General features: G+C 40.9%; 1 protein-coding gene across 1 annotated transcript in view; it reads left to right on the plus strand.

Moving 5' to 3' along the window:
• Nucleotides 1-23,030, plus strand: part of LOC126473173 (nodal modulator 3) — a 159,476-nt gene that overhangs the window by 51,731 nt on the left and 84,715 nt on the right. Inside the window, exons 5-6 of the mRNA XM_050100059.1 lie at nt 4,211-4,459; nt 19,529-19,697. Coding sequence (XP_049956016.1) covers nt 4,211-4,459; nt 19,529-19,697 — 418 coding nt within the window. The remainder of the gene's footprint in view (nt 1-4,210; nt 4,460-19,528; nt 19,698-23,030) is intronic.

Genomic DNA, 23,030 nt, shown 5'->3' on the forward strand with positions numbered 1-23,030 from the left:
TGGTGTAAGATATTGGCGCTCAGATTACAACTCTTTTTACTGCGAGACGCACACTGCCTATTAGTGAGGTTGTTGCTGGATGCTGTGAACTCTGTGTGAAGATACAACAAAAACAGCCCGAGCCCTGTGAGGCTAGTCATGCTAACAGCACAGTGAGTTATGGTGAAGTGAGGTGTTTCTTCACATCCTCCAGGAGGCAGCAGCCTGCATTACCTGCATGGTATGTGGATTGTATACAACATTACCCAATTAATCTATCTAAGTCTGACACAAATTATGTGATTGACGTACAAACTAGTACACTGAAGTGCCAAAGAAACTGGTATAGGCATGCATATTCAAATACAGAGATATGTAAGCAGGCAGATATGGCGCTGCGGTCAAGCAGTGCCTATATAAGACAACAAGTGTTTGGTGCAGTTGCCAGATCAGTTACTGCTGCTACAATGGCAGGTTATCAAGATTTAAGTGATTTGAACATGGTGTTACAGTCAGCGCATGAGCAATGGGACACAGCATCTCCGAGGTAGTAATGAAGTGGGGATTTTCCTGTACGGCCATTTCACGAGTGTACTGCGAATGTCAGGAATCTGGTAAAACATCTAATCTCTGACATCGCTGCAGCTGGAAAAGGATCCTGCAAGAATGGGACCAACGATGACTGAAGAGAATTGTTCGACACTACAGAAGTGCAACTCTTCCGCAAATCACTGTAGATTTCAGTGCTGGGCCATCAACAAGTCTGCGTGTGAACCATTCAACGAAACATCATCGATATGGGCTTTTGTAGTCGAAGGCCCACTTGTGTTCCTTTGATAATGGCACAACATGAAGCTTTATGCCTTGCCTGGGCCCCTCAATGCTGACATTGGACTGTTGATGACTGGAAACATGTTGCTTAGTCGGATGAGTCTCGTTTCAGTTTGTATCGAGCAGATGGACGTGTACGGGTATGGGGACAACCTCATGAATCCACGGACCTTGCATGTCAGTAGGGGACTGTTCAAGCTGGTGGAGGTATGTGCAGTTGGAGTGATATGGGATCTCTTATACGTCTATATAAATCTCTAACAGGTGACATGTACATAAGCATCTTGTCTGATCACCTGCATCCATTTCTGTCCATTGTGCATTCTGACGGACTTGGACAATTCCAGCAGGACAATGTGACACCCCACACATCCAGAATTGCTACAGAGTGGCTCCAGAATCCGTCTTCTGATTTTAAACGCTACCACTGGCCACCAGACTGCCCAGACATGAACATTATTGAGGATATTCTGGAGTGTCTTGCAATGTGCTGTTCAGAAGAGATCTCCACCCCCTCTTACTCTTACAGATTTATGGACAGTCTTGCAGGATTCATGGTGTCAGTTCCTTCCAGCACTATTTCAGACATTAGTTGAGTGCTGCATTCAAGGATAGCACCATGAACATATACAGAAAGTGGTAGTGTTGTGTACACAAGGTAAAAAAGGTAAGTGTATTGGTGGAGTTGTCATTTGTACTCAAGTGATTCATTTGTAAAGGTTCCCGATGTGACTACGGACACACAACGGGAATTAACAGACTTTGAATGCAGAATGGTAATTGGTGCTAATGCCTGGGACATTCCATGTCAGAAATCATTAGGCAATTCAGTGTTCTCAGATCCATAGTGTCAAGAATCTGACGAGAATACCAAATTTTAGGCATTACCTCTCACCACACAACACACTGGCTGATGGCCTTCACTTAATGACCGAGAACAGTGTCGTTGGTGTAGAGTTGTCAGTGCTAACAGACAAGCAAAACTGCGTGAAGTAACCACAGAAATCAATATCGGATGTACCATAAATGTATCCAGTTGGACAGCGTGGTGAAATTTGATATGAGTGGGATATGGCAGCAGCTGACTGATTTGAGTCCCGTTGCTAATAGCACAATATCTCCTGCAGTGCCTCTCCTGGGCTTGTGACCATATCAGTTTGACTCTATATGACGGGAAAACTATGGCCTGGTCAGATGAATCCTGATTTCAGTTGGTAAGAGCAAACAGTATGCTTCGATTGTGACACAGACCCCATGAAGCCATGGACGCAGGTTGTCAACTAGGCACTGTGCAAGGTGGAGGTGGCTCCACAATGGTATGGGCTGTGTTTACATGGAATGGACTGGACTGGGTCTTCTGGTCCAACTGAACTGATCGTTGACTAGAAAGTATTATGTTCAGCAACTTGGAGCCATTCTTGGATTACATATTCTTATATGATGGTGGAATTTTTATGGACAACACTGCACTATGTCACCGAGCCGCAGTTGTTTGTGATTAATTTGAAGAACATTCTGGATGATTAAAGTGCACAACATGAATACCACCAATCATTTATTGGACATAATCGAGAGGTCAGCTCATGCACAAAATCCTGTACCAACAACACTTCCGCAATTGTGAACATCTGTAAATGCAGCCTGCTTCAGTATTTCTGCAGGGTACTTCTGATGGCTTGTTGAGTCTATGCCACATCAAGCTACTGCACTGCACCGGGCAAAAGGAGGTCTGACACAGTATTGGGAGGTATCCCATGACTTTTGTCACCTCAGTGTATGTTTATATACAACCATAGTGAAAAAATCTGGCAAGTGAGGACGTTAACTATATGTTGTTAGAATGTTGAGAGTTCCACCTTATCTGTACCAAATAAATGGAAGTACCTTACTAGATTTTTCACTGGGTGAAAATCTTGAAGAAAGATCATTAAAAAGTCTATGATATATCTTCATTGCTTATGAGCAATAACTGGATTAAAAATAAAATTTACATTATACAGCAGTAATGTGTAAAAATAAACCATTATAACTGTATTAAGAAATTACAATACAATGTTATTGCCAGTGACAGTCACAACTTAGACAGCAGCTTCTTTTTCATTTGTGGAAAAGTATAGAACACAATGTCTTCAGATGCATCTTCAGTATCTGAGGTGGATACAAGGACAGGCTATTTGAAGATGATGTAGCTGTTGAAACTGGATATAGCTGTTAAAGTTTCGTTGTTGTGATGGCAAATGAATTTTTTTTGTAATAACTGACAATCAATCATAATCTGCCATTATATAGCTGCTATAAACAAAATAATTAAGAAATAGTTTTGAAGAAATTAAGCTAAAGGAGACTGACAAAGAAAACAGTTGTAAACGGTGTCATTCTTGGTACAGTCTTCTCATACTTTTTGTTTGTATGGTATTATTATTTTAGAATTTCATTATGTGAGAATACAAGACACAAAGTAGCATATACAAGATATTTCGAATCCATTATTAGGTATGGTATTACTTTTGGGGTAACTTGACAAACATAGTGCGGATACTAAAAATACAGAAAAAAATCATTCGAAATATGTGCGCTGCAAATCAGAAAGAACCATGTCGACCATTATTTAGAAAACTTAAAATATTAACTCTGCCATCCTTATACATTTATATATTTTTACACCAGGCATGAATTATTTGAGGGAAACCATTTTGTCCATTCATGTGATACTAGAAACAAAGAAAATTTTATGCTTCCCACCCGCTGCCTCAGATTGTATGCCCATGGACCGCAATACATGGGAATGAAAATTTGTAATAAATTAAAAGAGAACAAGTTGATGCAGATGAATTTAGGTTCACTTAAAAGAAATCTGTATGAGGTACTGACACTCAGTGGATGAATTAATGCAGGACAAACTGGAATTTTGAGCTGGATACAATACACATTCCAAACAATATCCTTATAGTGTTATTATTTATTATAGTGCTATTATTTATTAATGTAAAAATCATTGTAACTGTTTTATAAATTTTTGACATGTCGCTTGTACACAAACCAAATGGACTGCAAATGTACGTCATGAGAGGAATAAAACGCAATTCACAATTAGTTTGTACAGGAAACCAACTCTTTGTTTACAGCTAATTGTATAGTGCATATATCTTTGCATCTGACTCCTTCTATCATAGTATCTCTAATAATATTAATTAGCCTAGATGTTGTACTTCTTTGTAATGTTTCAAATACCACACTGTCATAATATTTGACTTTTACTGCTGTTAATAAATTACCAGATGTTGGATTTTATTACTTGTTGGCAAAATTGTACCTATAATGTGTGTGTAAGAATTCTTCTTTACACTTATTTTTAATCAAAGTATCTCCAAATGTGTCATTTACATTTTATGTGTTGCAGGGAAAACCACCTCCAGCAGTTACTGATTGTAATAAGTCTCCTCTGCCTGGCTTCCGGTCATCATCTACACCACTATGTCATGTTACTTCAGATGATCACGGCACATTTCTCTTTCCGTCCATACCACCAGGCAAATATAGAGTGGTTCCTCACTATGAGGGTCCACACAGCATAAAATTTGATGTACGACCTATACATGTTGACTTCACTGTTTCCCATGACAGTCTCAAAATTAAGAAACCATTTCAGGTAATGAAATTTATAAAAGAAATTTACATATTCCAGAAAAATGTTTGTACTGCAATATAAAAGCAAACAATAAGTGTTTCACGTAAAATAGAAGTTACTTGCATCATGTGTACAATAGTTTTTGTTTGTGGTTATACGAAGACTTTATACAAAGACTATGTGTCTGGCATTTCTGTCATCAGCAGATTAATTCAGCTGTCATGGTAACCTCTTTTCTTTTTCCTTTCTTTCTTTTTTGTGTAATGGCTATATTTTTAGGTGTTTTACTACTATTGTTTATTTATTTATTGTTACTTGCAGTGCAAATTGTATGTATGAACTTATCATTCAGATAACAGAAATTCCAGTAGAGAACAAAACATAAAATAGAGAATAGACAGTCACTTATCTACAGTCAAATGATGCAAGTAGAAACACATAACAGCTTATAATTTTACTTGCTCATGAGTTACTATCCTTTGTCGAGTTTCTGTACACACTCTTACACATACAACCTCACAGATCTCTAAATACATCCACCTACAGTTGCAGCCGAGTCTTGATGCATTTGATTGTTTGGCTGTGTATGGGTGTACACTTGAACTGGAAACAGACGAGTTACTTAAAATATATGTGAAAAATGTGCTTTTAATTTTGGCTCCTTATTGTATTACGTACCCACAGTACTCTTTGTAATGACTCCTTCTGGTTTCTCCTCTTCTGATTAAAAGTCTAGTGGATCACCAAGATCACTAGCTTTCTTTCGTGTGTAGATTAGAGCTGTCCTCCATCTGCCTGCAATCAGAGCTAATCTGTTCACCTTTTGCATGCCTACTACACTCAACATCATTGATTTACACATCCTGATATTTGTCTGATGCTGCAGCTTTTCTCTTTCGATACATTACGTCCAGAAAGCCTATAGTGTGCACCATGAGCATATCTTTCGTTATCACAATCATCAGTGACATGGAAAACATTAACCTCATGTTACAGTATGCAAATGACACTAAACTGAGGCAGTTAATGGGACCATTCCTCAATATTTCTGTACATCCCACAAAAATCAATGAAAATGGGTAACATTTTTCAGTTTAATTGATGTGTGTTCATATGATAAATATGCCTGAATACCTCAGCATATCTATCAAACAATGGAAAATCTAAGATGGATATGACAATATTATGAAAAGTGTAGTTTCTACTCACTGTATAGCAGAGGTGCTGAGTTGCAGATAGGAACAAGAAGAAGCCCTTCAGAAAGTAAGCTTTAGGCCAACAAAACCTTCATAGGATATAGACATCACACACACACACACACACACACACAAACAGTGCATGATGGGAACATCAACCAGGTGGTGGGGGTGAGGAGGCGGCTGGGATTGGGAGGGGGAGGGACAGTAAGGTACAGATGGGGGACAATGAAGTGCTTCTTATGAAAACATAGAGGGACAAGATGGAGAGAGAACAGGGCAGCTACGTGCAGTCAAGAGGAGGATGTTAGATGGATGGAGCAGGGGGGGGGGGGGGGGGAAGCAAAGAGACTGTGGGTGCGTTGGTGGAAATAGGGCTTTGTACTGCTGGAGTGTGAGCAGGGCAGGGGATAGGTGGGTGTGGGACAGACTAACATAGGATGAGGCCAGGAGGGTTACGGTAACATAGGATATATTGCAGGGAGAGTTCTCTCATGTGCAATTCAGAAAAGCTGGTGTTGGCGGCAAGGATCCAGAAGGTGCAGGCTGTGAAGCAGTCATTGGAATGAAGAACATCATGTCGGGCGGCTTGCTCTGTAACTGGGTGATCCAATTGTTTCTTGGCCACTTGTCAGTGGCCATTCATTTGGAAAGACAGCATGTAGATTGTCATGGCCTTGCAGGTTAGCTTGTAGATCACAACATGGGTAGCTATGCTTTTAATCAGATAGGTGATGGTAGTGACTGGACTGGAGGAGGTGATGGTGGGACAGCCCTTGCACCTAGGTTTACTAGAGGGATATGAGCCATGAGGCAAGGAGTTGGGAGCAGTGATTGTATAGGGCTGGATGAGGATATTGTATAGGTTCAGTGGGCAGTGGAATACCACTATGGGAGGTGTGGGAAGGATAGTGTGTCAGACATTCCTCAGATTGGCACAATGACAGGTAGTCGAAATCCTGGGAGAGAATGTGATTCAGTTGCTCCTGTCCTGGGTGGTACTGACTCGCGAGAGAAATACTCTTCTGCTCCCAAATAGTGGGATTTTGGGATGTGGGAGGTGACTGGAGAAATAAGGCATAGGAGATCTGTTTTTGTACAAGGTTGGGAGGGTAATTACAGTCTGTAAAAGCCTCAGTAAGACGCATAGTATATTTTGAAAGGGGCTGCTCATCACTACAGATGCAACAACTATGGTAGCTAAGCTGTATAGAAGGGACTTCTTGTTATGGAATAGGTGGCAGCTGTCGAAGTGAAGGTATTGCTGGTGGTTTGTTGGGTTGAGGAGGACCAGGTGAAGTGAATGGAGTAGAAGGTATTGAGGTTCTGCAGGATGTGGATAGGGTGTCCTCACATATGATCCAGATCATGGAGATGTCATCAGTAAATCTGAACCAGGCGAGTGGTTTAGGATTCCGGGTGGTTAGAAAGGATTCCTCTAGATAGCCCATGAATATGTAGGCATAGGATGGTCCCATGTGGGTGTTCATAGGCATACTTCACATTTGTTCGTAAGTGATGACTTTAAAGGAGAAATAATTTTGGGTGAGGATATAGTTGGCATGGCAACTAGGAAGAGGATTGCAAGTTTGGAACCATTGGACATTGCAAAAGATTGTGTTCACTAGCAGCAAGGCCATGCTGTTAATGTAATGGAAGTTGGCATCAGTAGTGACAAGCAAGGTGTGATGTGGTAAAGAAGAGTCACTGTGGAGAGTCAGTGAAGATTATGGTTGGTATCTTTTATATAGGAGGGTAGGTTGTGGGTAATAGGCTGAAAGTATTGGTCTGTGAGAGCAGTGATTCTCTCACTGGGAACTCTGTAACCGGCTGTAATGGGGCGTCCATGGTGGCTGGGTTTATGGACCCTGGGAAGCATGTAGAATGGTAGAGATGAGGAGAGAGAGGGATTTTGGGGAGAGGTTCTAGGATGGGGTGAAGGATTTGAGGAGAGGCTGGAGACTTATGCCATTCCAGAAACCCAGGATCTTCTTTTTCAAAGGCATCACCTACAAACAAATCTGGGTTGCAGCTATAGGTATCTGCATGGCACCATCCTAAGCCAACCTGTTTATGGGCTATCTAGAGGAATCCTTCCTAAATGATTACTCTAGGGATACACTACAAGCCCCTACAAATCGCTCCCACAGGGATCGTGAGGATAAAGTTAGAATAATTACTGCAAGCAAAGAGCCATTCAGACAATTATTCTTCCCACACTCCATACATGAATGGAACAGGAAGAAACCCTAATAACAGGTACAAAGGAACATACTCTCTGCCATGCGCCTTACAAGTGCTTGCAGAAAATAGATGTAGATGTACATGTAAAAACATCCAGAATCACAAAACCCTCACCTGATTCAGATTCTCTGGTGAGATCTTCATGTTCTGGATTGAGGGTGAGGACATCCTATCCACATTCCCCCAGAACCTCAACACCTCGCCCATTCACTCCACCTGATCTTACTCAACACAACAAGCCACCTTCCTCGATGTGACCTCCACCTCAAAGATGGCTACATCAGTCCTCCATCCATACCAAACCTACCAACCACCAGCAATACTTCCACTATCCATTCCATATCAAGAAGTCATTCCATATAGCCTAATCACTTGTGACCATTGCCTTTGTAGTGACGAGTGATCCCGCTCGAAATATACCAAGCATCTCACTGAGGCCTTCACAGACTGTAATTACTCTCCTAGCCTTGAACAAAAACAAGCCTTCCATGCCTTAGCTCTCCAGCCACTCACCAGTACCCAAAGTCTCAACGTCCAGCTACAGAGGAGTATTCCCTCAGTACCACCTAGAACTGGAGCAACTGAATCACATTCTCCGCCAGGATTTCGGCTGTTTTTCGTCATGCCCTGAAATGAGGAATATCCTACCCACTATCCTTCCCACCCCTGACATAGCAGTATTTCACCACCCACTGAACCTACAACATGTCCTCACCCATCTCTACTCAACCCCTGCTCCCAACCTTTCACGGCTCATATCTCTGTAATAAACCTGCAAGACCTGTCCCAAACATCATCCCACCACAGCCTACTCCACTCTGGTCACTAGCATCACCTATCCCATCAAAGGAAAGGCTACCTGTGAAACCAGTAATGTGATCTACAATCTACGCTGCAACCACTGTGCTGCATTCAATGTGGGCATGATAACCAACAAGCTGTCTGTCTGCATGAATGGCCACCAACAAACTGTGGCCAAGAAACAGTTGGGCCACTCAACTGTAGACCTTGCCACCCAGGACAATGTTCTTCATTTCAATGACTGCTTCACAGCTTGTGCCATCAGGATCTTTCCCACCAACACCAGCTTTTCTGAATTGCATGTGTGGGAACTCTCACTGCAAGATATCCAACATTCCTGTAACCCTCCTGGCCTCAACCTTCGTTAGTTATGGTCCTTACTCATCTAGCCCTTTCCCTGTTCCCATTCCATCACAACACAGACCTTTGTTCCGCAAATGCACCCACAGTCTTTCTGCTTCTCTCCTTCTTTTGTTACCCTCCCCCTCCCCCACAGCTCCCCCTGCCCTCCATCTAACTTCATGACTGCACCCAACTGTCCTACCCACTCCCCAACTCATCCCTGTATGCTCCCACAGGCAGCACTTTATCGTCTCCCACCCCTACCCTGCTATGCCTCCTCCACCCTCTCCCAGACTCTTGCTTATTTCCACCACCTGGTTGCTTCTTCCATCATGCGCTGTTGCTCGCAGTTTGACCTCAGCAGCCAGAGTCCTTAGTCATTACTCATGTGTATATGATTTCCATATTTTGTGTGTGTGTGTGTGTGTGTGTGTGTGTGTGTGTGTGTGTGTGTGTGTGTGTGTGTTGACTAATTCTGATGAACGTCTTGCTGACCGAAAACTTACTTTCCGACTGTCTGGCTGTTGTGCCTATCTGTTGTGCTCCACTATGTGATGAGTACAAACTATCCTTTTCATAATACTGTCAGGATATACCTCATGAACCAGTTCTTTCTTATGTGTAGGGGTTTGCCCATAGATGTGTTTTCTAAAGTGTTTTATCTAATTTTTGTTTCCATTTATTATTTCCTGTGTACTCATTGTGTGACTACTTCTAAAATACCTCTGCACCAGAATGTAGACCCCCACTCCAAACCCTAGACAGAGATGCAACATGTACTAGAAAATTATTTTCACGTCTTATATTATGGTAGTGAAAATTTCAGTTAAGATGAAACTGGTTTCCATTACTAAACACAAATAACATTAAAGAGCTAATGTACGAGAAAATGAGTATAAGAAGTCCAAGTATTATTGTATGTTTAATTAGGAGTCCACAAAATTTTTGGTTCTCTTCATTTTGCTGCACAATTATCACTAATTGTCATTGAATAGCTTAATATGTTCTTTTTGTCAACATAATTTAATTAGGTAGACAAGGGCGACGGGAGAGCACACGCTTAAAAAATGGTTTTATGGATGCAGACTTTTGGAGTCAGTGGCACCTTCTTCTGGCAGAAGGGTTGAAGGGGAAGGAAGAGGGCTGAAGTAAAAGGACTAGAGAGGTTTAGGAAAAGGGGTAGAGTTTGAAAAATATCTTCCAAAACCTCAAGTCAGGGGAGACTTATTGGATGGGATGAGAAGGAAAGATTGATTGTTGAGGATTGCACCAGATGAGATAGGAAAACCCAAGAGCTTAAAGGTGGAAGACATGGTAATATTAAAGACAGAATTTACTGCTAAAACATTGTGCATGAGTTAATAAGACTGAAAAGATAGGTGCATTGTGTGGAACAGAGGTGGGACGGGGATGGCAGGAAAGTTGGACAGGTCAGAAAGTCAAAGATGTAGAAAACTAAAACAGAATGAAGAAAATAATGCTTACTGTGTAGAAATGCTGAGACAAAGAAATTAATGTAAATTAATGCCAGGTGGGTGGTGAGAACCAACGGCATTTTGTAGTGCTAGCTCCCGCCTCCAGAGTTCTGAGAAATCTGTGTCTGGGGGAAGAACCCAGATGGCACCCGTCCTGAAACAGGCACTTGAGGTCATGACTAGCATGCTCTGCAACATGATATTGTGTGTTATCGAGGTACACCCTCTGCTTATGCCCATTCATCCTAGCTGATAACCTAGTGGTGCTCATGCTGATGTAAATGGCTGAACAGTGTTTACATAACAGCTGGTATATGACATGTGCCATTTTACAGATGGCTCTCCCTTTGATAGTATATGTTTTGCTAGTTACAAGGCTGGTATAGTTGGTGTTCAGAGGATGCATAGGGCAAGTCGTACAACGGGGATGATCACAGGGGTAGGAGGCGTAATGTAGGAAGATGTTACAGAAGGAGCGTAGGGTCTGACAAGAATATGACAGAGTTTGGGAGGGCAACAAAAAACTATGCTAGCTGTGGTGGATAAAATCTCAGACAGAATGGATCTCATTACAGGGCATGATCAACACCTGCAACCCATAGTACAAAGATTTCCCTTCTATATTAAAGACACCAACCATTTCCTAGATCGTCTGAAATATGTGCCTGTCTCACTCCCACCATACACCTTGCTTGTCACCATTGATGCTACCTCCCTCTGTTCCGACATCGCCCATGTTCATGGTCTGTCTGCTGCTGAACATTTCCACAGTCAGTGCCCACCTGATCTCACACCTGTGACGTCCTTCCTGCTCATGTTAATCAACTTCATACTTAACAACAAGTGCTTCAACTTTGAGGGGCAGACAGATCAGAGGTGTGGCCGTGGGGACCAGGGTGGCTCTTTCCTATACCAATCTTTTCATGGGTCGCTTTGAGGGGGCATTTCTGATATCCATAAGCCTTCACAGCCCGGTTTGGTTTAAATACATTTAGGACATCATTGCCTTATGGACTCATTGTGAGGTTGACCTATTAGAATTTCTGGAATCTCTAAATACATTCTCCCATTTAAATTTCGCATGGTCCTGTTTTGAATCCCTTGCCACTTTCTTTGATGTTGATCTCATCCTCTCCGAAGGCCAGCTACACATTTCTGTTCGCATTAAACCTACTAACAGACAACAGTAAGTACATTTTGACAGGTACCATCCTTTCCATCTCAGACATTACCTCCCATTTAGGTTTGACATTCGAGACAAAACATGTTTGTTCGGATACAGAGTCTTTACAGCAATATACCACCCTTCTCACCTTAGCCTTCACTGGCTATAGTTACCCCACAAATCTAGTTTAGAAGCAGATTTCCCAGGCCATCACATCCAATCCTGGTACTGCTGATCCCTCCAGGAAACAACTTCGGAGCACATCACTTGTCACTCACTATTATCCTGGTATTAAATGTATTAATTAGCTACTTCGACAGGACCATGGCTTCCAAATATCATAATCTGATATGAGATTCATTCTGTCTGAGATTTTACCCAGCACTCCCAGAACAGCTTTTCGTCACCCCATCCAGTATCCGCAATATCCTTGTTGGACCATACGCTCCTTCTGCAACCATCTGCCTACTCTATGGCTCCTACCCTGTGACCATATCCGCTGTAAGTCTTGCCCTATGCACCCTCCTACCACCACCTATACCAGCCTTGTAACTGCCAAAACATATACTATCAAAGGGAGAGCCACCTATGAAATGATGCTTGTCACATACCAGCTGTTATGTAAGCACTGTTCAGCCTTTTACATCAGCATGACTACCGCCAAGTTATCAACTAGGATGAATGGGCATAGGCAGAGGGTGTATGCTGGCAACACGCAACATCCTGTTGCAGAGCGTGCTCTACAATATGACGGTCATGACCTCGGTGCCTGTTTCACCACATAAGCCGTATGGATTCTTACCCCAGACACCAGTTTCTCAAAACTCTGCAGGTGGAAACTAGCACTACAACATGCCATTGGTTCTCACCACCTGCCTGGCCATAATTTACATTAATTTCTTCTGTCTCAACACTTCTTCTCAGTAAGTACTCCATTCTTCACTCCATTTTAGTTTTCTGCATCTTTCGCTGTCCCCATCCCACCTCTGTTACATACAATTCACTTAGCTTTTCACTCTTATTAACTTGTGCATGATATTTTAGCACTAATCTCTGTCTTGCATATTACCCTGTTTTCCACCTTTAAGCTCTCAGGTTTTCAGATCTTCTCCAGTGCAGCCCCTGCAATGAGTCCTTCCTTTCCATCCTGCCCATTAAGTCTCCCCCAACCTGGAGTTCTAGGTAACTTCTCTGAACTCCACCTCTTTTCCTAAACCTCTCCAGTCCTTTTCCTTCACTCCTGTTCTGTCCCTTCAACCCTTCTGCTGGAAGCAGGAGCCACTGGCTCTGAAAGCTGGCTTATGTAAAACCTTTTATTATTTATGTATTCTCCTACTGTCACTTGGTGAGCAGATTTTTTTACCTATCCAATTTCATTAATGTGTACTTTATGTACCTTAGTTGCATTGCCCCAAAACATAATTACACAAGACAGCACTGAGTGGGGAAAAAAATGGTTGCACCTTTTCCTTCAAGTCAACACAATGAAAGATACATATTTCAGAGTGCACAACATGGCAAAACAAGCTTCTGGAAAAGTGCATCTACACATTGACTCCATTTTTGCTTATTTTCCTCTTGGATTAGTGCTGCCAAATCGAAAAAAGGGTAGATAAATTTAAAAGTGAGTACCCTTTGTATAAAACTCAAATCTGCTGATGTAGTGAAACATATTTTAGTTGTTCCTTGATTTGATACTGTATTTTTTAGCTCTACTATCATACATGGGTTAACAAACTGTTATGCAAATCTCTAGTGATGAGACGACAAGTGACATGACCCAAATATTTCAGGAGTTACAAAGATATTTTCATACTTTCATAAATTGTTTTGGAGATTACTCTTCTGTTGCTGATGAACTTCACAATTCTGATAGTGTAATGGCAGATAATTTCACTTGATTGGAAGTGGAGGAGACAGTACCTACAGCATAAAACAAGAAGTCTGATAGATCAGATTAAGTCAATCTAGAAATGAACAAAGTACTTACAGAGATCAGACATCAAAAGCTGTACAGAATTTTTAACAAATTTTGAAAGAAAATGCAGTACTCACTCATGACTGGAAGCAGGAAATGAGTGACAAAAAGAAGAATCACAGTGTTGTAACTCTTTAACCTAGGGCCTAAAAATGTATGAATCAGGACACAATAAAAAAAGTCATTTGAATTTACACTGGAATAGTAGGAATGTATTTTAGATCTTGAGTAGTGAGTATTCACCTCTTTTTTTTTCTGTGACCATGTACCAGGCAGGCATGTGAGTGAGTATCTGAGGCACAAGAAAGTTCCTCATAACACCTAGAGCTGTGTACATGTTGAAAATATTGGGTGAGGTTGTTTTGAAACACAATGGAGTCCAACAAGAAATTTGTTCACCACTACTTCTTCTTTGTTTCATAATTTGTTGTTGTTATTGTTGTTGTTGTTGTTGTTGTGGTCTTCAGTCCAGAGACTGGTTTGATGCAGCTCTCCATGCTACCCTATCCTGTGCAAGCCTCTTCATCTCAAGATAACTACTGCAACTTACATTCTTCTGAATCTGCTTAGTGTCTTCATCTCTTGGTCTCCCTCTACGATTTTTACCCTCCGTGCTTACCTCCAATACTAAATTGGTGATCCTTTGATGCCCCAGAATGTGTCCTACCAACTGATCCCTTCTTCTAGTCAAGTTGTACCACAAATTTATCTTCTCCCCAATTCTATTCAGTACCTCCCCATTAGTTATGTGATCTACCCATCTAATCTTCATCATTCTTTTGTAGCACATTTCGAAAGCTTCTATTCTATTCCTGTCTAAACTATTTATCGTCCATGTTTCGCTTCCATACATGGCTACACTCCATACAAATACTTTCAGAAAAGACTTTCTGACACTTAAATCTATACTCATTGTTAGCAAATTTCTCTTCTTCAGAAAAGCTTTCCTTGCCATTGTAAGCCTACATTTTATATCCTCTCTCTACTTCGACGATCATCAGTTATTTTGCTCCCCAAATAGAAAAACTCATCTACTACTTTAAGTGTCTCATTTCCTTATCTAATTCTCTCAGCATCACTTGATTTAATTCGGCTATATTCCATTATTCTCATTTTGCTTTTGTTGATGTTCATCTTATATCCACCTCTCGAGACACTGTCCATTCCGCTCAACTGCTCTTCCAGGTCCTTTACTGCCTCTGAAAGAATTACAATGCTATCGGCAAACCTCAAAGGTTTCTCTCTCTCTCTCTCTCTCTCTCTCTCTCTCTCTCTCTCTCTCTCTCCATGGATTTTAATTCCTACTCCAAATGCTTACTCAGTATCCAGATTGAATAACATCGGAGATAGGCTACAGCCCTGTCTTACTCTCTTCTCAACCACTGCTTCCCTTTCATGCCCCTCGACTCTTATAACTGCTATCTGGTTTCTGTAGAAATTGTAAATAGCCTTTCGCTCCCTGTATTTGACTCCCAGCCACCTTCAGAATTTGAAAGAGAGTATTCCAGTTAACATTTTCATAAGCTTTCTTTAAGTCTACAAATGCTAGAATTGTAGGTTTACCTTTCCTTAATCTATCTTTTAAGATAAGTCACAGGGTCAGTATTGTCTCATGTGTTCCAACATTTCTTCGAAATCCAAACTGATCTTCCCTGGGATCAGCTTCTACCAGTTTTTCCATTCGTCTGTAAAGAATTTATGTTACTATTTTGCAGCCATGACTTATTAAAGTGATAGTTCAATAATTTTTACATATGTCAACATGTGGTTTCTTTGGGATTGGAATTATTATATTCTTATAGTCTGAGGGTGTTTTGCCTGTCTCGTACATCTTGTTCAGCAGGTGGTAGAGTTTTGTCATAGCTGGCTCTCCTGAGGCTATCAGTAGTTCTTAAGGAATGTTGTCTACTCCCAGGGCCTTTTCTTGACTTAGGTCTTTCAGTGCTCTCTCAAATTCTTCATGCAATATCGTATCTTCCATTTCATCTTCATGTATGTCCTTTCCTATTTCCATAATATTGTCCTCAAGTACATCGCTCTTGTATAGACCCTCTATATACTCCTTTCACCTTTCTGCTTTCCCTTCTTTGCTTAGGACTGGTTTTCCATCTGAGCTCGTGATATTCATATAGGTGGTTCTCTTTTCTCCAATAGTCTTTTTAATTTTCCTGCAGGTAATATCTATTTCTGAGATGAGTGTCTTCCTTTTCACCTGTTTCATTCACTGCATTTTTATATTTTCTTCTTTCATCAATTAAATTCAATCTCTCTTCTGTTACCCAAGGATTTGTACTAGCCATTGTCTTTTTATGTACTTGATCCTCTGCTGCCTTCACTATTTCCTCTCTCAAAGCTACTGATTCTTCTTCTACTGTATTTTTTTCTCCTGATCTTGTCAACTGTTACCTAATGCTGTCTCTGAAACTCTCTACAACCTCTGGTTCCTCCAGTTTATCCAGCAGTTTCTTCTGTTAATCTACTGTTCATAACCAATAAATTGTGGTCAGAGTCCACATCTGCCCCTGGAAATGTCTTACAATTTATAACCTGCTTCCTAAATCTCTGTCTTACCATTATTTTATCTATCTGAAATCTTCTAGTGTCTCTAGGCCTCTTCTACGTATACAGCCTTCTTTCATGATTCTTAAACCAAGTTTTAGCTATGATTAAGTTATGCTCTGTGCAAAATCCTATGAGGTGGTTTCCTCTTTCATTCCTTACCCCCAATCCATATTCATCTACTACTTTTCCTTCTCTTCCTTTCCCTACTATCGAATTCCAGTCCCCCATGACTATTAAATTTGTCTCTCCCTTAACTATCTGAACAATTTCTTTTATTGCATCATTCTTCAATCTCTTCATCATCTGCAGAGGTAGTTGGCATATAAACTTGTACTACTGTGGTAGGCGTGGACTTCGTGTCTGTCTTGGCTACAATAATGCGGTCAGTATGCTGTTCATAGTAGCTTATCCGCACTCCTACTCCTGCATCACCCCTATTTGATTTTGTATTTATAATAACCCTTTATTCACTTGACCAGAAGTCTTGTTTCTCATGCCACTGAACTTCACTACTTCTGATTATATCTATCTTTAATGTATTCCTTTCCCTTTTTAAATTTTCTAACCTACCTGTCTGATTAAAAGATCTGACATTCCACGCTCCGATCTGTAGAACGCCAGTTTTCTTTCTCCGCCCAGAGATCCGAATGGGGGAATATTTTACCTGAAGAATATTTTACCCAAGAGGGTGCCATCATCATTTAACCATACAGTAAAACTGCATGCCCTCGGGAAAAATTATGGCTGTAGTTTTCCCTTGCTTTTAGCTGTTAGCAGTAACAGCACAGCATGGCTGTTTTGGTTAATGTTACAAGGCCAGATCAGTCAATTATAAAGACTATTGCCCCTGCAACTACTGAAAAGGCTGCTGCCTCTCTTCAGGAACCATATGTTTCTCTGGCCTCTCAACAGATACCCTTCTGTTGTGGTTGCACCTATAATACAGCTATCTGTATTGCTGGGGCATGCAAGTCTCCTCACCAACGGCAAGGTCCATGGTTCATGGCGGGGGGAGTCTTTCAAAATTTAAGAAGTGGGGGAAAGAAGAAGAAGAAGGAGAAGAGAAAAAAGACTCAGCAACTAGCCTTAGTTTTTGCTGATAGTGTATTGGTTTGTAGCAAGATAGAAGTTGAGGTCAAACCAAACTAGATTTTTCTCTGGAAGAATTCATGAAAATGTATACTAAATCAGGAAAAAATACTACATTAAGTTTGCTGTTAAGGAGGAAATCTCCAGGAGTCCATCTAAAAATTGAAGATGAGGAAATATATACGAGGGCAGTTCAATAAGTAATGCAACACATTTTTTTTCTGAAACAGGGGTTGTTTTATTCAGCATTGAAATACACCAGGTTATTCCCCAATCTTTTAGCTACACAACACTATTTTTCAACATAATCTCCATTCAATGCTACGGCCTTACGCCACCTTGAAATGTGGGCCTGTATGCCTGCATGGTACCATTCCACTGGTCGATGTCGGAGCCAACGTCGTACTGCATCAATAACTTCTTCATCATCCGCGTAGTGCCTCGCACGGATTGCGTCCTTCATTGGGCCAAACATATGGAAATCTGACGGTGCGAGATCGGGGCTGTAGGGTGCATGAGGAAGAACAGTCCACTGAAGTTTTGTGAGCTCCTCTCGGGTGTGAAGACTTGTGTGAGGTCTTGCGTTGTCATGAAGAAGGAGAAGTTCGTTCAGATTTTTGTGCCTACGAACACGCTGAAGTCATTTCTTCAATTTCTGAAGAGTAGCACAATACACTTCAGAGTTGATCGTTTGACCATGGGGAAGGACATCAAACAGAATAACCCCTTCAGCGTCCCACAAGACTGTAACCATGACTTTACCGGCTGAGGGTATGGCTTTAAACTTTTTCTTGGTAGGGGAGTGGGTGTGGCGCCACTCCATTGATTGCCGTTTTGTTTCAGGTTCGAAATGATGAACCCATGTTTCATCGCCTGTAACAATCTTTGACAAGAAATTGTCACCCTCAGCCACATGACCAGCAAGCAATTCCGCACAGATGGTTCTCCTTTGCTCTTTATGGTGTTCGGTTAGACAACGAGGGACCCAGCGGGAACAAACCTTTGAATTTCCCAACTGGTGAACAATTGTGACAGCACTACCAACAGAGATGTCAAGTTGAGCACCGAGTTGTTTGATGGTGATCCGTCAATCATCTCGAACGAGTGTGTTCGCACGCTCAGCCATTGCAGGAGTCACAGCTGTGCACGGCCGGCCCGCACGCGGGAGATCAGACAGTCTTGCTTGACCTTGCGGCGATGATGACACACACTTTGCCCAACGACTCACCGTGCTTTTGTCCACTGCCAGATCATCGTAGACATTCTGCAAGCGCCTATGAATATCTGAGATGCCCTGGTTTTCCGCCAAAAGAAAATCGATCACTGCCCATTGTTTGCAACGCACATCCGTTACAGACGCCATTTTAACAGCTCCGTACAGCGCTGCCACCTGTCGGAAGTCAATGAAACTATACGAGACGAAGTGGGAATGTTTGAAAATATTCTACAAGAAATTTCCGGTTTTTTCAACCAAAATTGGCCGAGAAAAAATATGTGTTGCATTACTTATTGAACGGCCCTCGTATAGTGGACAACTTGTAGTACTTTTTAGCTGCACTGTATATCAATAAATTGGAAACAGAATACAAAAAATTTCTAAGATCTACCATACGGTATGTTAGGTACTCTGAATATTTCAACAAACTTCTAGGAATTTCCTTTACAGAACATATTTCAAAGCCATGCTAACATTTGGACTAGAAGTAGCAGTATTTGCTAAAACATGTAAGAACTATCTTCAGGCATCAAATAAGAAGTTCCTCTGTATTTGTCTAAAGAAAACAAAAATAGATATTTTATGGAACAAGGAAATCTAATTTTGTTAGGATTAGGAAGAAGCCTGCTGGAGACTTTTGAACTGAAACGATTGAAGTGGTACAGATATGTAAAGAGGCTTGCTCCCCTCATGACCCCTCTGGCATGCTTCCATCAAAATGTTGCAGAAAGGAGACCAAGAGAAGGATGCTCACATGACAACTGAGAGAAAAAGATTCTTAAGGCCTCTAAATTCAAGGTGTTAGTTGTTCAAAGATAAATGAGCAAGACAAGAACCAGAAGCGTTGGAGGGAGGTTTATTTACACTGCACCCTGCACCTTTCTCTCTCTCTCTCTCTCTCTCTCTCTCTCTGTGTGTGTGTGTGTGTGTGTGTGTGTGTGTGTGTGTGTGTGTGTGTGTGTGTGTGTCCACAAGCATGTGCAATGTATAGTTTCATAAAAACCTTTTTCTATTTTTTGCAGGTTAAAGGTTTCAGTGTAAGTGGAAAGCTTTTGCTTGGACCAGATGGTAAAGGCATAGAGGGAGCTACTATACTTTTGGATGGGTCCATCAGAAGTGTTACGAAATCGGATGGGTCATATCACTTAGAAAACATGCAGGCAGGAACATACAAACTCCAGGTTGTTGCAAGTGAGTTTACAGATAGCTCCACAGTTAAAATCTAGTTGTTATAGTACATTTCAAATTGGTTTTATGTGACTGACCATGAGCACTTATTACGAAGAAGTGGGTCTGGTTGTCAGACGGCATTGTAACATGTCCACAGTAATCTCAGTGGGGATGGAATGAGGACTGGAGCATACCCATTTAGTTTTATTCATATGTATTTCATTGAGCCACCTGATTATGGACTTTACTTTATGAACAACAGAACTTTCATATTGGACATCTAAATTGTCAGTTCCAAAGTGCTGCCAAAGTATGGGTAAAAGAGAACTGTCATTTTTTTAGCATTCATACTTCAAGGAACTAAAGCTGTTGGATCAAGACCAGAAAATATGAAAAGGGCCCAAAGTATAATGTAGCTTTTGTCCAAATTAAGAGTAAAATCACTTATTCACTTACTCTACTTTCTGTAGGGATGTACATCTTGACAGGTTGACACAGTGTGAAGTGTAATTATTTTCCTGTTAATCTAGAACCACCAGTAATGTTTTTGCACATCTGTAATTAGTTTTGAGAGTTCATTTTCTTGTTTCTTTTTCCTTTTTCTTTTAGTACAGTTTGCCAATAAAATTCGAATGTGAACAAATCTCAGTGAATGATGTGAGTATTTATATTACTCAAGCTGCAAAGCAAAATTCTGCAGGTCTGGTTTCTTATAATCAATGACTGTTTTATATGAGTGTGTAGCCTTCCACAGCTAGTGTCAGCTTGAATAAAATCCTCTTTGGTGTCAGGCAGCGTCATTATGAACGCTAAAACAACAATAGAACCAAAAAGTTGACCATCCTTGTAGTGGCCCTTTTCCGGATGTCAAAACTGTTGGGTTCTGGGGATGGTCTTCTTTATTTGTACTGTCTTGTTTCAGTTATCGGGTGACAGTCATAGTAACATTATTGTATTCCACTGGATTACGAGGTCTGTTCAAAAAGTTTCGGAACATTTGTAATTTCATGCCAATGGTGTTTTGAAGCAAAATGTGGTTGACATCCTAGCACACTCGTGTGGTTAATGTAACTGCTGGAAGTTTCATTGTTGTATGAATGTTAGTTATTGTTCACACAGTTTGCAAATTTTGAGCTGGCAGAGTTAGAGGAACAATGCGTCTGCATTAAATTTTATGTGAAACTCAAGAAAACCTGACTGTCCAAGATATTGCAGAAGAATGTTCCATATCAGTTAAATCATGTCATGAAATCCTGACACAGCATCTTTGAATGCATCATGTTGCTGCCAAGTTTGTCCCACAGCTCATGAGTTAAGACCAGAAAGACCTTTGTTAAAAAATGACAAAATTCCTCCAGCTGTATTAAGGTGTTGGTTTTATTGGCGACTAGTTTCGATGTTGTTACATCATCATCTTCAGGCCCATACTTGTTGACAGCCACCGTATGTGTCTAACATTAGTAGTCAGTGGTGAGATAGGCATGTTCCATGCAGAAGGCAGGTAGTAAACGATCAGTTACTACCTGCCTTCCACATGGAAGTCGATAAAAAGCCGAAGGATGCCAAAAAGTCCAGCATCGTGTAGGAAAATCCAGGATCAATCTCAATGTCATTGTAGTCGGTGAATTTCAGCTTTTTCACGGATGTGCTCGCGAACGTAGTCTCATGTTCAGCCGTGTGCTGGTTCCCTTTGAATTTCCTTGGCCTCTCAATCGATTGACGGTCTCTCCCGGGTTTTCGTGGCATTTTAGTCGCACTTGCCACACGTGTGCTTCAGGGGTGGATTCTAAACACTTTTACAGGTCCAACAATGAAATTTTTAAAAAAATTGATTTTTTTAACCAAAATATAGTAAACCTCCCCTTAAGAAGATACTGCTTCTGGGTACAACCTGCCAATTCAGTGTTGCTTGCCTGATAGTCACCTATTGCAGTAGCACAGACTTCCTCTCTGAAGAAGGAACTACCAATCGTGAAAGCTAGGTAATGGTATTCCTACTTTTAAATGAATTATTGGCAATACTTGAAATTTTGTATGCAGAAGGAAAGCAGTGGCCAGCTATTTTGTCTCTTTGTAATTTTACAGTTTTTTTTTTTTTTTTTTTCCAGTGAACTGTCTTTTTAACACAGTCACTGAATTCTTTTAAATTATGTGCTAAGGTATGTTCTAAGTTGTCAAACTTAATGCACTGATGTTTCTCTGCATTTGTCATCTCCGGGATCTAATAAAAATTGGATGAACATAATGTTACTTCAGATGATCACCTCACAGTAAGGGAAATCATATTGTGACTTTACCACTGTCATATATGACATTCATTTTTATAAGGAACTATGTGCAGGAATATCTTCCTGAAAAAAATATAATCCATAGTTATTATGTCCCCAATACATCATTTTTTTTTACAAGATGCAATTTTTCCATATGAAGTGATCAGAGGAATTGGCTAAAGATTTTTTATTTCATTTTTTTTTTCCCCCAAAATTGATCTCACACACGAAGGTACAGAATTTTATAGTGATTGAATGAAGAGTAGACAATAGAGAAAAAACAGTTTTCATGCATGAGCAATGCAGTACAAGATCGCACTGGAAACACCAGAAATGTCTTTCTTTGCCTGCTGGGCATACCTACATCTTCTCATGTAAACTTTAGACTATCTCGTAGTCAATATCATAAGTGATTCATCTTCTAGGTTGTGCTGAATCTGAAGAAACTTATTGTAAATTAGCGTATGCACATTAATATGTAGACCCACCATCATGGGCCTTCATTGTTTTCCATGAAAGCCCACTATCATACTGGAATCTTCCAATAATTATTCATAATTAATCTGATTGACTGAGCGAGGTGGCATAGTGGTTAGTACACTCGACTCATGTTCAGGAGGGTGACAGCTCAAACCCACGTTGGGCCATCCTGATTTAGGTTTCCTGTGATTTCCCTAAATCGCTTCAGGCAAATGCCAGGATGGTTCCTTTGAAAGGTCACAGCCGACTTCCTTCCCCATCCTTTCCTAATCTGATGGGACCAATGACCTCGCTGTTTGGTCTCCTCCCCACCAACCAACCAATCAATCTTAGTCTGAATTTTGGTGCTTTCAAGCAGAATGCAAACAGAAACAGGCTGCAGACTGTACTCCGTAGAGGATATTGTTAAGGTCACGATCAGATCAACAGCATTCAACAGAATTAAATAAAGAAACTTGAGTAGTAATGGAGAATTTCTTCACTTCCTTGTCCACAAATCAACCCCCCCCCCCTCTCCCCTGTTTCAGTCTACTGGTCTAAACAATACGCCATTCCCCCTGGTGTGTGGAAAGAGGCCCAAGAAATATCCACGTCTCCTAGACAA

This window comes from Schistocerca serialis, chromosome 1 (genome assembly GCF_023864345.2).
Source record: "Schistocerca serialis cubense isolate TAMUIC-IGC-003099 chromosome 1, iqSchSeri2.2, whole genome shotgun sequence".
In the NCBI taxonomy this organism is placed as follows: Eukaryota; Metazoa; Arthropoda; class Insecta; order Orthoptera; family Acrididae; genus Schistocerca; species Schistocerca serialis.